Source organism: Salvia splendens, chromosome 11 (assembly GCF_004379255.2).
Source record: "Salvia splendens isolate huo1 chromosome 11, SspV2, whole genome shotgun sequence".
In the NCBI taxonomy this organism is placed as follows: domain Eukaryota; kingdom Viridiplantae; phylum Streptophyta; class Magnoliopsida; order Lamiales; family Lamiaceae; genus Salvia; species Salvia splendens.
The window spans coordinates 8,398,441-8,415,600 of NC_056042.1; the positions used below are offsets into that span (position 1 = coordinate 8,398,441).

At 42.9% G+C, this 17,160-nt stretch overlaps 1 protein-coding gene across 1 annotated transcript; it reads left to right on the forward strand.

The window, feature by feature from the left end:
• Nucleotides 1-13,755: 13,755 nt before the first annotated feature.
• On the forward strand, nucleotides 13,756-16,398 carry LOC121754088 (plasmodesmata-located protein 6-like). The gene is made up of 3 exons (XM_042149432.1): nucleotides 13,756-14,525; nucleotides 15,937-16,047; nucleotides 16,150-16,398. Exons 1-3 carry the CDS (start codon nucleotides 13,820-13,822, stop codon nucleotides 16,161-16,163), a joined length of 831 nt encoding a protein of 276 aa, XP_042005366.1. The 5' UTR covers nucleotides 13,756-13,819; the 3' UTR covers nucleotides 16,164-16,398.
• The last annotated feature ends 762 nt before the right edge of the window (nucleotides 16,399-17,160 follow it).

A 17,160-nucleotide genomic window follows, 5' to 3' on the forward strand; every position in this document is an offset into this window, starting at 1 on the left:
CTACGCTACATCCACGATCTTAGGCCATGACCTACACGACATCCACGACTTAGGGTGGAGATGCAAGCCACGATCTTAGTTCCATATATAAATAGAACTTAGATCTGATATGGGGGGTTAGAATCTCTCTAGAGAAAAAATCATATAGCAAGTCTGTGTTGTAAGCTGTAATTCGCAGATCAAGCAATACAAACCTGCCCCCATTTCTCCCCGTGGACGTAGATTTACCTCAGTAAATCGAACCACGTAAAATTTCCGTGTCGTAATTTATTTTTACGAGCATTCATCATCATCAATAATTCGCGGATTCATCACTGGCGCCGTCTGTGGGAAACAGAGAACCAAATTTGTGATAAAGCGAATTTTTGACCATTTTTTCCACCCAAAAAATGCATACCAGATCGCAGAGTACCCGTATTCCTGGCCGTGAGAACCAGGAGGAAGCCAATCCATCCCATAGGTCTGGAAAACAGCCTAGGGATAAATCCACCACCAGTTCTCATGGCGGAGGAACAAGCCGCTCCAAAAATCGTCCCACTGAGTCTTCCCAGCAGCCCGATTTGAACGAGGCTGTCAAGCTGTTTTTGGCTGAAAAGCAGGAGGAATTCTTAACCTTCCTGCAAAAAAGCCAAAAGCAGCCGGAGACGAAAACGGCGGATTCTCCCTCTCCCTCCATACGAGACAGTCACTACCGCAGTAGTGTCATGTCTTCCAGGAGAAAGAATCCTCGGTACCGGAATCACAGGAGAACTCCATCTCCTCCATACCGAAGAAATGTCGGGTTCGCCGTGTACGGAGCATTGAGGACTCCGTTCTCGGACGATATTACCCGAACTCCCCTACCTCAGAACTACCGAACTCCGTCGATAACCTATGACGGACTCGTGGATCCTCATGATTTCTTGGGACGCTATCAATATAACATGGCGAACCAGGGTCTCAACGAGGTCCACATGTGCAAGCTGTTTCCCGAGCTGCTCATCGGGAACGCAAGAAGGTGGTTCGATAGCCTCCCCCAAGGCAGCATTAGATCTTACCGAGATCTAATGGATGCATTCCATAGGAGGTTCTTTCAGAAAGCGGAAGTCCGAATCACTTCGGCTCAGCTGCTTTCCATTCGTCAAGGTCGCGACGAAAAAATCAGCGACTTTATGACAAGATTCCACAAGGAATGCCTGCAAGTAGACGATCTCAACGATCTGCTTGTCATCTCGGCATTCCAAAATGGAATCCTGCCCGGAGCTCTCTACAGGAAGCTCGTTGAGTGCGGTCCGCAGACAGCTCAGGAAATGTGGGACATTGCGGACCAGTACTCCCGGGCCGATGAGGCAGACCGTCGCAAACGGTCGTTAGACAGCTCATCGTCCCGAGGAGACAGAAGGAAGCCCGATCATAGCGATCAGGGGCATCCTCGCCGGACTCCATTTGAAAGAATTCAAAAGGCTCCGGTACAAGACAGATTGGGACCCCGTCTCAATCCCGAGAAGCCGCCCGCTCAGTTCGTACCGCTGAACAAGCCGAGAGCGGAAATTTTCGAACTGCATTCTGATATGTTCGAAAAGCCAAAGCGGATGACGAAATCAGCCACGCGCCGACCCCGGGATAACTACTGCTCCTACCATCAAGACCACGGTCACGATACCGAGGAGTGCAGAAACTTGGCTGCAGGTATCGATGTTCTTGTGAAGGCAGGGACATTGAAAAAATACCAAAGCAAGCAGTCAAAGAAGAATAAAAGGCAGAGAGGTGCGAACTGCGCTCCTCAGGATCCGAAAAGGCAGCCGGATCCCGAAGACGATGACGAGCCGCAATATGATGGAGTAATCCAGACTATCGATGCTCTCCCTGCCGGGAAGACCAAGTCGTCCCTGAAGTCAGAGCGCAGAGGCTCCAATCGAGAGGAGCCAACGCATAAAAGGCTGAAGCAGGACGAAGTGATTACGTTCTCGGATGCTGATCCCGTCCCGGCCATCTCTCCTCACCAAGACGCCATTGTCATCCAAGCCGGAGTGGCAAACAAACTAATCCACAGGGTGTTTGTGGATACAGGAGCGTCGGTTAGCATTCTTTTTAAAGAGTGCTTCGACAAACTAGAAGTGGACCCAGCTCGGCTCAGTCCGGCTCCGCTTCCCCTGAAGAGCTTCGCCCAGGAGGACACCCGCCCTGAAGGTATTATCAGCCTTCCGATCACGGTGGGGAAAGCGCCTACTAGCTCCAGTACGATGATTGAGTTCTTTGTGGTAAAAGCTCGGTCTCCGTACAACATCATCCTGGGAAGAGACTGGCTCAACGCAGTTCGGGCCGTTTGCTCTACTTATCATCTCACCATCAAGCTCCCCACTAAAGGGGGGATAGCGGTCATCCGAGGTGATCAAAAGAGAGCAAAAGAGTGTCTGCAGATTGCGCTTAAAAGTGCCGAGCAATCAGATCGGCATCATCAAGCATAGCAATCACAGCAGCCGGAGTCAGAGGCAAGCGAAATTACCGAAGTCACACCAGAGCCGAACTCAATGACCGTTCAGTTATACGAAGATGATCCATCCAGAACGGTCAAGATCGGTTTCGCGGGAACGCCTCTACTCCGAGAAAAGACCATCCAGCTCCTCAAGGAGTACAAAGATGTCTTTGCATGGTCTCCGTTGGACATGACCGGAGTGCCCTCTGAGGTAATCACTCATCGGTTAAATATTGATCCATCAGTCCGGCCTATAAAACAGAAGCAAAGACTCTTTGCGACAGAAAGAAATCAAGTCATCCATGACGAAGTCCGCCAATTACTGAGAGCGGATGTGTTATTCGAAGTGAAGTATCCTTCGTGGGTGGCCAATCCTGTCATGATCAAGAAAAAGGAAGGAGGATGGCGGATGTGCATAGATTTCACCGATCTAAATAAGCACTGTCCCAAAGATTGCTATCCCCTTCCGAACATAGATAAAAAAGTAGAAGCTTTGATCGGCTTCGAAATTTTCTGTTTTCTTGATTTATACAAAGGCTACCACCAAGTCTTAATGGATGAGATTGACGCTTCAAAAACGGCCTTCATTACTGATTTCGGCATTTTCGCTTATAAAAAGATGCCATTCGGTTTAAAGAATGCCGGAGCCACTTATCAAAGGATGGTAGACAAGCTTTTTCGGCACCTGATTGGAAAGGAGGTCGAAGTGTATGTTGACGATATAGTCGTCAAAAGCAAAAGCACTTCGGAGTACGAGCACAACCTCAAGTCCACTCTCAACGTGCTCAAGAAAGCCAACCTCAAACTTAATCCCCAAAAGTGTACCTTTTTGGTAGATTCGGGAAAGTTTCTGGGTTGTTGGGTTTCAAAGGACGGACTCAAGGCAAACCCCTCAAAAGTTCAAGTCGTTCAGAACATGGCAATGCCGAAGTCCATACATGACGTGCAAAGGCTAACCGGATGTCTAGCCGCACTGAATCGATTCCTTTCCCAAGCAGCCGAAAAGCAACTGCCGTTCTTCAAGGTGTTGAAAAAGGCACCAAAGTTCGAGTGGGGAGCCGAGCAGAAAAAGGCCTTTGACGAGCTCAAAAGTTACCTAGCCGAGCTTCCTATTCTCTCTGCTCCAACCGAAGCCGAAGTAATATTCTTATACTTAGCGGCATCGGATCAAACCATCAGCGCGGTGCTTGTACGAGAAGAAGGCCTAAAGCAGCTTCCCATCTATTTTACAAGCCGAGCATTAAGAGGTCCAGAAACCAGGTATCAACCTCTGGAAAAGATTGCTCTGGCATTAGTAAATGCAGCAAGGAGACTGCGGCCATACTTCTATGCTCACAAGGTATGCGTCTTAACTGATCTGCCACTTCGGCAAGTGTTGACCAAACCAGAAGCATCAGGCAGAATCGCCAAGTGGGCTATAGAGTTGGGAGAGCACACAATTGAATATCTACCTCGGAAAGCCATCAAGGGACAAGCCTTGGCAGATTTTCTTGCAGAAGCAAAGTTCGATCAAGCAATTCCTGTTATTGCCGAACAGAAGAATTCTGCCAATGCCGAGCTAGCACAGCCCTTGGAATCCGAAGTAGAGCCGCCGGACTGCTGGAGCGGATTCGTAGATGGAGCTTCAAACAAAATGGGAAGTGGAGCTGGTATTTTACTTGTCGCTCCCGACGGACACGAGGTAACCTACTCACTTCGGTTTCTATTCCCCACTACTAATAATGAAGCCGAGTACGAAGCCCTCCTGGCCGGACTCCAGTTAGCGCAAAGTCTGCTCGTCAAATCTCTCAAAGTCCATTGTGATTCACAAGTCATAGTAAATCACATGTTGGGTACAAGTGAAGCTCGTGACGAGAGAATGAAGAAGTATTTGGACAAAGCGCAAAACATCAGCCGAAGTTTCTCCTATTTTCGGATAATCCGCATTCCCAGAGCGGAAAATAGCCGAGCAGATACCTTAAGTAAGTTGGCCTCAGATCCGAGCTCAAAGGTGGAAGAATTAATGCATCGAAGCATTGATGAAGCCGAGGTACATTCAGTATCCAGCTCGCCGAACTGGATGACGCCGATCTTGCGGTATCTGGATCAAGGACAATTGCCCGAGGATAAGAGAGAAGCTCGGAAGATCACGTGCCGAGCACTTCGGTACGAACTTCATGAAGGAGTCCTCTTTAGAAAGTCTTACCTCCAGCCGTTGTTGCGGTGCGTAGGACCAGAAGAGACGGACTACATCCTCAGAGAAGTTCATGAAGGATCGTGCGGTAGCCACATCGGAGCCAGAGCTTTAGCTACAAAAGTTCTGAGATGGGGATATTATTGGCCAACCATGGTACAAGAGGCAGTGCAGCTCGTCAAGAAGTGTACGAAGTGCCAAATTCATGCAAATGTCCCAAGGATGCCGCAGACCGATCTATACACTATGCAAAGCCCTTGGCCTTTCATGCAATGGGGCATAGACATAGTGGGACCACTTCCTCAAGCTCCTCGGCAAATGAAATTCCTTATCGTTGCCGTGGACTACTTCACGAAGTGGGTGGAGGCTGAACCATTAGCTACGATAACGAGCTCAAAGGCATTGGACTTCGTCTGGAAGAACATAGTGTGCCGATTTGGCATACCCCACATCCTCATCTCGGATAATGGGACTCAGTTCACCGACAAGACGTTCAAGAATTGGTGCCAAGAGCTGAACATTCAACAGCGGTTCACTTCGGTCTCCCATCCCCAAGCAAACGGACAAACGGAAGTAACGAACCGGATTCTGGTGAAAGGGTTAAAAGCTCGGTTAGAACAAGCCAAAGGACAATGGGTAGAAAATCTCCCTCAAGTCCTATGGTCCTACCGAACTACACCCAAAACCTCCAACGGTGAAACTCCGTATAGTCTGGTGTACGGCACTGAAGCCGTAATTCCGGTGGAGATCGGCGTACCCAGTCCCCGAACTCTAAATTTCTCCTCAGAAATGAATGACGACGGACTGAGAGCAGAACTAGATCTCGCCGAAGAAAGAAGAGAATTGGCGTGCATAAAAGCAGCCAAGTATAAGGAGCAAGTAGCCCGGTATTATAACCAAAGGGTGAAAAAGCTTCAATTTCAAGTGGGAGATCTCGTCTTGAGAAACAACGAAGTAAGCCGAGCAGAAAAGCTGGGCAAACTCGAACCCACATGGGAGGGTCCATATCGGGTGTCAGAAGTCCTCGGCAAAGGGTCTTATAAATTGACTCACATGTCAGGAGAACAAGTACCCCGAACATGGCACATCTCCAACCTCAAGAAGTTCCACTTGTAAGAGACAGTCCGGTCAGTCCGTCTCGTGTCTAGTTCGGTCATAGGGGTATATGTTTTTATTTGTTTGTTTCTTACTTGCACCTTTTACTTGTCGTTTTTTAAAAAAAAGTTTAAAGTTTTTTTTCTTTCATCTTTTTCATTTTTTCTCTGTGTTTTGTCTCTATGTGCTTGTCGTCTCTTACAAATGGTACCAAGGTATATCGTTCTTTAAAGACTGATCCCCTTTTTAGATCGATTATTAAAGACTATTGTGAGTCCAAGCTTCTAAGGAAGATATAAGACCACAATTCAGCTTAACAAGCAGTCCGTCTGAAACGAACTGCAATAAGCCAACGATTGTGAGTCCAAGCTTCCAAGGAGGATACAAGACCACAATTCAGCTTAACAAGCACTTCGTCTGAAACGAACTGCATTAAGCCAACGATTGTGAGTCCAAGCTTCTCAGGAAGATACAAGACCACAATTCGGCTTAAGAAATAAGCACTTCGTCTGAAACGAACTGCAATAAGGGAAAGTCCGATCCACGCGATAAACCTCGCCGAATTAGGACGACCAAGTTCGGTCAAAGAAGTTTACCTCATAAGACCGAGGACGACCATGTCTAGTCAAAGAGGTTTACTGCATAAGACCACTTCGGTTAACTGGGAAAGTCCGATCCACGCGATAAAACTCGCCGAATTAGGACAAGGGAAAGTTCGATCCCGGCGACAAAAATCGCCAAATTAGAACACAAACCAAGTCCGGTCAAAGATGTTTATTTCATCAGACCAAAGACGAGTCCGGTCAAAGATGTTTATTTCATCAGGCCAAAGACGAGTCCGGTCAAAGATGTTTATTTCATCAGACCAAAGACGAGTCCGGTCAAAGATGTTTATTTCATCAGACCAAGGACCAAGTCCGGTCAAAGAAGTTTACTTCATAAGACCAAGGACCAAGTCCGGTCAAAGAAGTTTACTTCATAAGACCGAGGACAAGTACGATGAAATTTTTTCGCTAAGCTGTAAATACAGTGTTAGAAGCGAAAACAAAATTTCATTTTTCAAATCTTGTTCGGCATACAACTCCGCTACCCTACAAAATGGCGTTACGCTATTACAAAGGACTATTCTACTGTCCAGGGTTGCTGAAGTTAAGCCACCTATCTGCAAAATCCTCTGGAAGCCGAGTTCGGTTGTTCCGAGCAGATGAAGAATAAGCAGGTCGACGAGATGCTATCCTCGACCCAACGCCTCTTCCCCGAGCCCGAGAAGTCCTAACACCTCGGCGATGAAGAGTCTCTGCAATAAGCATCCGCTGATCTTGCTCGCTCATAGTCACAACTCCTCGGCGAATTTCAGTCCGTCCCTGTCTTGACGATTCCGGTTGCTCCTGAGCCCGTTCTCGTCTTGACGTTTCCGGCTGTTCCGGAGTTCGTTGTTGACTGGTAGTAGGATTTTGAACAAGGGAACCAGAGGCTTGATCTGGAGTGCGAGCATCTGTTGGCGGGAAATGCCTAAGGAATCTCCCGATTGAGGGACGCCGGGAAAGAATGATGTCGTACCGAGAAGCCCAGCGCCGCAATGATTTCACAACTTGTTGGCAAGCCGAGCTCTCCAGCGCATTGTTCATCCGGAGTACATGATATTCCTCCCACAGTTCGTCAACTCGACTCTGAACATCTGATATGGTCATTCCCCCGCGCACACGGATGTAATCCTCGTACGCAGTCCTCTCAGCAATGGTCGTATTCAGCTCGGCCTCCAGATCCTTCTTATCGGACTCTAAGTCCTTATTATCGGCCTCCAGCTTCACTAAACGAGCCAGAAGCTCGTCATTCTTCGTCTGATCGGCTATAGCTCTTTTCTCAGCTTCGTCTAAAGCCGAAGAGTACAGCCGTTTCCAGTGAAGTATCTCCATCTCCTTGAGTACAAAGCAGCTAGTAAAATACAACAGGAATAAAGGCGAGTACGAAAAGCTATACGAAGACAAGTGTAGAGAATTTTTCATTCACAAGGAAAAGTTTTTACACTAGGAGGGCTTCAAGGCCATTTTACAAGGAAGAAACTAGACTAAGAGAAGGGAGACGAAATCATACTCCGCCAGCTTCGTCTCCGGCTCCTTGGTCTGGTTCAGCTTCTTTCTCCTGAGCTACCTCAGCCTCGGCCTCGCATCCTGCCGGCCTCGCCTCCGCCTCCTGATCGGCTTCCTTCTCCGGATGCCCGGCCCGCTCGACTTCGGCCTCCAGCTCCAGCGACTCGGCCTCACCCTCTCCGTTGTAAGTCGAGGCGGGTGAAACGGGTCCCACGGAGGCAAAGATAGCCTCCAGGTTCTCGTCCCGATCAGCTCGACAACTCCGGACTCGGTCTGCAGAAAGCAGGACCGAGGATGAAGCGAGCTCCTCAAGGAGCGGCAGATTCTGAAGCCGAGCTGCTATCTCTCGGCTGTACAGAGGCAGCACGACGTCGGCCCCCTGCTCGCCCTTATCGGTAATTAGCCTTACCAGACTACCGACAAAGGCCGAGAACTGGCTGCTCAAAAAGAGTTTCTCCGTGTAAACACGGAGAGCCTCCCCCTGGGCAGCCACGGCGGCAGCCTCCTTCTGAGCCTCCCGGTGCTTCGTCTGCTCTTGCAGGATGATGAGCTGGTTTTTGGCTGACCGGGCTTCATCCTGAGCCGAGATCCTAGCAGCTCGGGCCCTCTCAAATTTGGCCTCAGCCTGTTCGGCCAGACTACGAGCAAGATGCAACTCCTTCTGCATCTCCTCGTAGTCGTGGGATGCTTTGGAGAGCTCCACGGAGACGAGCTTGGCTCTCTGAAGATGAACAAGGAAAAAACTCAACACAATGGCCATCAAAAAATGTGGAAAAGAAGCCAAGTCAGAAAGCTTACCTCCACAAAATTCGTCGGCCATTGAAAAGCCTCAGGGACGTGTTCCGGGATGTCTGCAACCACCTCGGAGATGACCAGGTCTTTCCCCGGCACTCTTGGGGACTCATGAAATTTCCCCTTCCCTTTAGCCGAACACTGCTCCGGCTCTTTCGGATCCGAAGAAGAGGTTTTTTGCCTCTTCGGATTCTTCTCGGCTTCAGACGCCGAGCGAGGGGCTCTCTGCCTCTCCGGCTCCACAAGCTCGGAGGACTTTCGGATAGCCTTATTCAACATGTACACTGCCAAAAAGCAAGAAAGCCAGGTTAGTTTTCTTCGTTAAAGCAGTAGAGCATAAAGATAAAGAGAAATCCTCACCCTCGGCCTCTTCGTCCGAAGACGAGATGTCGAACACGACGTCGCCCTTGACGAGCTCAGACTCCGTGTATTGTTTCCTAACTATGGGAATCTTGTTGAGCTCGCCATCGAGCTCGTCCAACGGTTCAGGCCGAGGATGACGGATAACGGACTTCGGCCCTCTCCAGGGAAAACTAGGAGCCGCGGTCCTATCATAGTAGAAGAAGCGGTTTTGCCACTTCGGCCACTTCGTTTTACAAAAGGCCCTAAAGGGCTGTACAGGGATCAAGTAAAACCAAGACCCCTTCCTCTTAAATTGAAAGAATTTAAGGATCGCCTTCAAAGACAAATCCCTTCCTAACCTACGGAGTTCGGCAGCAAAGGCCGACAAGTGCCTCCAAGAGTTCGGAGTCACCTGGCCTAAAGGAAGCTGAAAAAAATCTAGTAAATCTATAAAGGCAGAAGGGAGGGGGAAACGAAGCCCGCATTCTAAGCAGGCCTCGTACACGGTGGCGTAACCCTCCAGCGGGGAGTCAGCCCTATGATCACCGTCAGGTACCACCGCCTTCCCCCCAGGAAAAAAGTATTTTTCGGGTAGGGACATCACAGTATCCTTACTCAAAATACTATGGAAATACTCTACGGTCTTCTCCCCGGACTCTTTCCGGCCAGAAGACCCCTTACCGCCTCTCCTAACGCTACCCGACTCCGAAGAAGAAGAAGAAGACATTTTTCTTACTTTTTGAAGGTGAAGAAAGTCTGAAGAAATTCTTGAAAGCGGAGAGAGAATCTTCGCAAAAAAGAGAGAGTGCAGAAGAAGCAGTCGCAAAAGTGCTTCAATGATGAAGAAAGGAGGTATATATCAGATTCGGCGAAGATTTCAAAATCGTCGCACCGTTTCGAATCCCACCTTTTCAGGATTCAACGGCCGGATTTTACTGTCGCATTTAATGCAGTCACGCGCAAGGCACGTCCCCTGACATCAGCCTCTCCCTTGCCTTTATCCAGAATGCCGAAGTGACTCACTTCTCCGAAGTGATTCACTTCGCCCTTCGGGGGGGGTAGTGATGGGGTGCGTACTAAACAAGCCCAACAGCAATGACGGCCCATCAGCCCAAAGCCCAAGGAAGAGTATGAGTTCGGCATTACCAAAGAGTTCGGCCTCAGCCTACAGCTCGGTAAAAGCCAACCTATCAAGCTCTGCTCTCAGATCGGCAACCAAAGCAGTTCGGTCTCAGTATTCGACCGAACAAGGAGTTAGTGGACCCATACAGGATGTCCAACACACCCACTACCACGTGGTGTCAACTCAGGCCACGATCGTAGGCCATGACCTACGCTACATCCACGATCTTAGGCCATGACCTACACGACATCCACGACTTAGGGTGGAGATGCAAGCCACGATCTTAGTTCCATATATAAATAGAACTTAGATCTGATATGGGGGGTTAGAATCTCTCTAGAGAAAAAATCATATAGCAAGTTTGTGTTGTAAGCTGTAATTCGCAGATCAAGCAATACAAACCTGCCCCCATTTCTCCCCGTGGACGTAGATTTACCTCAGTAAATCGAACCACGTAAAATTTCCGTGTCGTAATTTATTTTTACGAGCATTCATCATCATCAATAATTCGCGGATTCATCACATGCATATCTCATCTTCAACTTAATATTCTCTCTGTCCATGATTAAGAGTCTCAGTTTGCTCTTTCAGTCCGTCCACAGTTAGGAGTCATGGTTCATTTTTATTATAAATAGTAAGTGAAGATGATATTTTCCATATTATTAATAAAATGTATCCCTAAAAAAGTAAGTACTAGTATGAAATTCATTTTTAGGGAGAAATTTCATTAATGATAAGATGCAAAGAAACTGAATTGTTTACCCTCCTCATGTGTAGACTGAAGCAACAAATTTTGTGATTGGTCTGCTCATCTTTGGGTGTATTTGTTGGGAGCAGATCCTTCCTCTGCACATTGTGCTGTGCTTAAAACACAAAAAATATTGAATGAACGACAGCAAATGGCCTTCTATTTCTGTGGTATAATATTTTTTAAAAACAGTTTTTCATTTAAACACTTTCCAAAATTCAATTAGTTATATAAATTAAAATTCTTACAAATTAAAAATACACGACAAAATGCAAAACATACATTTATAATTTTCAGAATTTATAAATGTTTTAATTTATGACTCTAATCGAACTTTTAAGTATTTTTAACGTTAGAAACATAACTAAATAGAGAATGAGATATTCGTTTCATTTAATAATTTGTGTATTTTAAGCACAGCACAAGGTGCTGTGTTTCTCAAAACAGCAGAGGATCTGCTCCCGTATTTGTTCCGTAGAATAAAATAACTACATTTTACCTCAAAAAATGTACTTGTAGGTTAAGTATGCTAATAATATCTTTTCATTGTTTTTCTTTAAAGAATAAAAAGGGAGGGGGATTTATCTCCGTAGGAATAATTCAAAGTAATTAAGATGCACTCTTTTTATCCCTACTTTTTTTCCCAAGAACTTTAAAATATGCAAAGTTGAAAGGAATATAAATTTAACAGCATTAGGTTTCCTTTCTACTCAAAAAGGAGAGGGTGACGTTGCCCAGTAGCTTAGTTTCCTTTTCTCCATTTCAATTTAGAACTGTGAAGTGACAGTGTTCAATCGAAAATGTACATTGTGATTGAATATTTTTAGCACCTGCATTTTATAGATAAAAAATTGTGCTTTTTTAAGTATGAAAAGAATTGTAGTATTTATGTTATATAAAGTGTATACGAATAATTAAATTACGTCTCTACATTTGAATTTGTTGAGATACTAGTACTATCAAATTGAGCATATTACAAAACAATTGATTTTATTAGTTTTAATCATAATTTACTCAGGTGAAGAAATTCTTGATATCTAGGCTTATTTATATCCCTAATGCACAAGATTACTACTACTATTTTGATGATAACTTTCAACATTCTTATTCTTAGATTGTTCATATTTAACTTCATAGTTATAAGTTAAAACATAGAGAATAAATATTAAAAAAAAGGTAGAATCGACCAGAACCACCATATCGGCCAAAAAACCGCAACCCGGACCTAGAACCTCCTATTTATGATGCCGAGCTGGAGCCGTCTAGGAAGTAGGACCTCTATCTCTATGGGCCGGTTGCTATCTATTAAAATGTTTATGGAACCGGAACCAACCGTTCTTGAACCATAGACATCCCACGAAAGTGTGTACAAATATTGGAGAATCAAATTTCTTAAATTTCATTTCATGGTTAAATCATTAATAGGGAGCTATTAAGAAGAGTGTGACTGATTACAATTAATTGGTAAATCTTAATAAACTAATTAACTCTTGGATGAAAATACTTTCCTTATCTGTAGTGTATATGGTCCGTGGCCCAGATCACCTAATCCTTATTACTATCTAGTCACCGATACATAATTACTTTGAAGTGGATTATATAATTACTTATCACTATTGTTCTTATGAGCCATTCTCTACTTGAAATTTGTCTGTCTCTGTACTTTACATTTCTAGAACTTTTCTGTCCTTCTAGTACAAATCGATATCTGATACTAAATTTAATAAATTCATATAAATATTTTGATGAATCAGATAAATTGAAAAAGAAGGGCAAATAGAATTTTTTTTATAAAGAGTGGTGAAAGTCTGGTCTATTCCACCTTTAAAAAAATGACTAATTATTCTCTATGTCACAACTTTGACATTTTTCACAATTATCTTATAGTCTATAATTTGGCAAACGATAAATATCATGTGAACAAAACATTCAGCTTTTTAAACGACGTCATTTAATACATATAGTCAATTATGTCTTTATTTTTACATATGTACTACGTTGATAAATTCAAAAACGTATCATGATGAATTTTTTTTTGGTACGAGACAATTGAGAAGAATATCAAAATTATTATATAATTGACCATTTTCTAAAACTGCGGGATAGACCAAATTTGACCACACTTCATGATTTTATTAGCCATTAATTTGTCCATTAAAAAAATAAAAATTACATATGGATTTCAATGGGTTTAATAATTTCATAATCTACACATGCATACTTAATTTCCGTCCGAATGAGTTAAACAAGTAAGATTGGGTATATCATAGGTGCGCTGAGAGTGAAGTCAATTAAATTAACAACCACTTTTACTCATCAGGTGCTATTCAAATTCAATGCCTACAATTAAAATAAAAGCACGCAATTAATTGTTTAATGAGTGAAAACATAACGAAGCTTCCAGAAATTTGGAGGATATTTGCATCCATCATGTTAGAGACATCAACCACACTTTATTAGTATTACAAATACTCATAATATATATCGTAGTCGAAATTGTCCCCATTGGAATCGCCTTTTTGAACACCCATATATTCCAATCTGCCTTTTCTCCCATTATTCCAAATAGCAAGTCTTGGTCAAGTTATATTAGGTGAGGATGCCCCTCATTTAATTACAGTACCACCATTAGCTATTCTTGCAATTTACACAATTACAAAGCTAGCTAGCTAGGATTGGCCAAGTAGTCATCTAAATTGTGAAATTGTATTTAAATTTACTCCCTCCGCCCCATTTTAAGCGAACCATTTTTCTTTTTAAAAACAAAACAATACTACAGAAAATCTCGTGCCGGAATAGAAATGTTCCGCTTAGAGTGGGACGTAGGGAGTATTAAGCAATAAAAAAAAGTAAAAAACAAGGGGAGGCCCACGTAGAAATGAGAATAGTGAGGAAACTTCCCTTCCCTTATTTATATTCACCATCCATCACTATACATAAAATCAAACATATATATATCACATTCTCACAATCTCTCTTTAATTCTTATAAAATTTAAAAAATGAAGATGTGGGTATTGGCAATGGTGAGCATAATCCTAACAAGAAGCTGTTACAGCTCTTCTTCACTGAACTCATTCATATACGTAGGCTGCTCGCAGCTGAAATACAACCCGGGCAGCCCGTACCAATCCAACCTCAACTCAATTCTAACCTCCATCGTAAACTCCGCCTCCTACGCCAACTACAACAACTTCAAAGTGGCCCTCCCGGGCTCCGCCACGGCCGACGTCACCTACGGCCTCTTCCAGTGCCGCGGCGACCTCGCCAGCGGGGCCTGCCGCCAGTGCGTGGCGGACGCCGTGGCCCGCCTGGGGGCCACGTGCGCGGGCGCCACTGGCGGCGCGATGCAGCTGGAGGGCTGCTTCGTCCGCTTCGACAACGCGTCGTTCGTCGGGGTGGAGGACAAGACGGTGGCGGCGGACAAGTGCGGGCCGATGGATGATGCTGACTCGGACGCGGCGGCGCGGAGGGACTCGGTGCTGGCGTACCTGGGCGCGGGAGGGGAGTATTATCGGGTGAGCGCGGCCGGGAAGGTGCAGGGCGTGGCGCAGTGCGTGCAGGACCTGAGCGTGGCGGAGTGCCAGGATTGCTTGTCCGAGGCCATCCAGCGCCTCAGGACCGAGTGCGGCTCCGCTGCGTGGGGGGACATGTTCTTCGCCAAGTGCTACGCGCGTTACTCGCAGCGTGGATACACCGCCAAGCCGGGTAACTAATTTCCTCCATTTTAATCATTCATCCCTCATTACGTGTCCTTTTTTTTATTATTATTATGGAATCATTTATTAATATTCTACCTCGGTTTTTTTACTATTTTTAGTAATGGATTTCAGATTTCACTAACTCATTTTATTATTTACTCACTTTACATTACATATCTTGAAATCCATGGTGGATCAATATTTTTACCCTTTTTTCTTCTTTTCCTATAGACCAATATTTTTGATCAAAAAGCTTAAATATACTTTCTTATGATCATGCCGTGAGCTACACATAATTAAATAACAAGAAAAGGAAAAAGTTGAAGCAAAGGTTCCATTTCTTCTTTTTTTGCTTTGGGGTGCGGTGATATGTTGAATAAGGCCGGCAATACTAAAGAATCTCTCCCACACCATGCTTATTCTAAAAAAAAAGTAAACTTTAAACTTTTTGTTATGAGGAATAAATATGATTTTAGTATACTATAGTTTAGTTTTATAGTATTCGCTAATACATGCACGCAAAACACATAGTATATCGGATAGCAAGGAAGTTCCTAATTCTGAATCCTATGTACACCTTTCTTTTGGCGAATTTGTGGAGTATTTTTTTTATTACTATATGTTCATAGAAGGTGAAGCTAATAATAGGAGCTCTGACTTGTTTATTTGTAGTTATATAGATTAGATTAATAGCTTAATAGATAATGATGGATAGGGAGAGATATGCATACATAGGTTTAGAGTATAACCACCAAATAATTATAACTACGGATTAAAAAGTAAGGCCATTAATATGTTATTTAAAGGGGCCGGATGATAAAGTCCGCCCACGTAGTACTTCTACAATACATAAAATAATTCTTAAATTATCTCACACACACAAAAAAAATTTTAAAAAAAAGTAGCAAATCATTATCATTATAACTAAATCCCTGAATATGTGCGTGAATAGACAATTAGAATATAATTTTTACACATTACTTTAGTATCTAGATGCCCAACAGTACTGCCTTTTTGTGTATAAAAAATCAGAAAGGGCCAATAATGAAGCAAGTAATTATTTCTTTAATTCTTTTCTTATGGTTAATTAATGTCCTACTTCTAATAATTCTTTTTGTAAAAATATTTGACTGAATTAAAATAGTGGGCACGGGATACTTATTTATTTAGGTAAGCACAATGTATCGATATGAAAGCATTGATTAAATTAAATTAAATGATCTTTTAATCATAAGATATATTATTGTCCCACGAACTAAGAGAATCCATTGGGTATTCTGAATCATTATTTTAGATTCTAAAAATTGTTTATTATGTTCATTTTGGCACTTTGAATACCTTTCGGGGTATGACTTGATTTTGATTTAATTTGATTAAGTTTTCATGAGAAACTTAGAATTTATTGTCTATTATTCTAGAAAATGACGATGAAGTGGAGAAAACACTAGCCATTTTCATTGGACTTGTAGCTGGTGTAGCAATCCTCGTGGTTTTCCTCTCTTTCTTGAGTAAAGCTCTAGATAACAAAGGTAGCTAATCTCCCTCAAAAATTTAATTAATCGTAATTAATTGCATTTGTAGATAGTGAATTAAATAATACAAATATTTGAAATTAATTTCTTCAATTGCAGGTGGCGGCAAATAAGCAAATTCGTTGAGAAAGTCAAGTATCCAACTATCCCTTTTGATCCATGCCTCTATCTTGTTGTAGTTTCATGAATAAAATTCGTTACACTTTTGTAAAAAAAGGTGTTGATTCTGCAACGACGATCGAGATCATTTCAGTCAATACCTTAGGCTAGCCATTTTGATTTAATTGTTACCGTATAGAATGTATTTTTGTCATTATGGTCAATTATTCAATTCCATTTCTGAATTAATTTTTTAATAATTCTAACGAGGAACAATCCACTTATTTTAATTCTCCAATTCCATTTCTGAATTAATGTTAATGACAATTTATACTATTAACCTAGAAATTTAATCTTTGAATGTTATGCAAATACAAGTACTTGGTGTGTTTGATTATTGGTTCGAACGCCAGCATGTTTTTCTATTCAAAATGACAATATATATAAAGTTTATGTTTTATTTCACAAGTGAAGTGGCCATAAACAACTTAAGTTCAACTGTTAGTTAAAGTTTGTATACGAACTTATACACATATCAATATCGACTAGTAGATATAAAGAGATCGGAACAAATAATTAAATACCAAATCTCATTATGCTGTTACATAATTTGACTAGAACATAAGATAAAATGTCACAAAAAAGACTAGTGTCAATGTCACAAAGCACTAACAACAATGATGGAGACAATATTCCCTAAACTTTATGTATCAAATTGTAGTGCAAGACTAATTTTATAACGTAAAAGGTAGAAATAAAATGAAATTTGGATGTTAATAAGTGGAGGGAAAGATTCTCTTTCATCAATTATATGACTCTCATTTTATATTGGTTTGTTGGTTTGATTAGGTAGAATATTATAATCACGATTAAGCCCTTTATGTCATTTCATTAGTACACTATTAATCCTTATCCTAGTTTGGTTCTGGACTCTTCACTTACGTTTGGTGCTAATTACATCAGGTTGTCTAACTTTAATCTAACAATTAAAGCGGGGAAATTTCACCTATA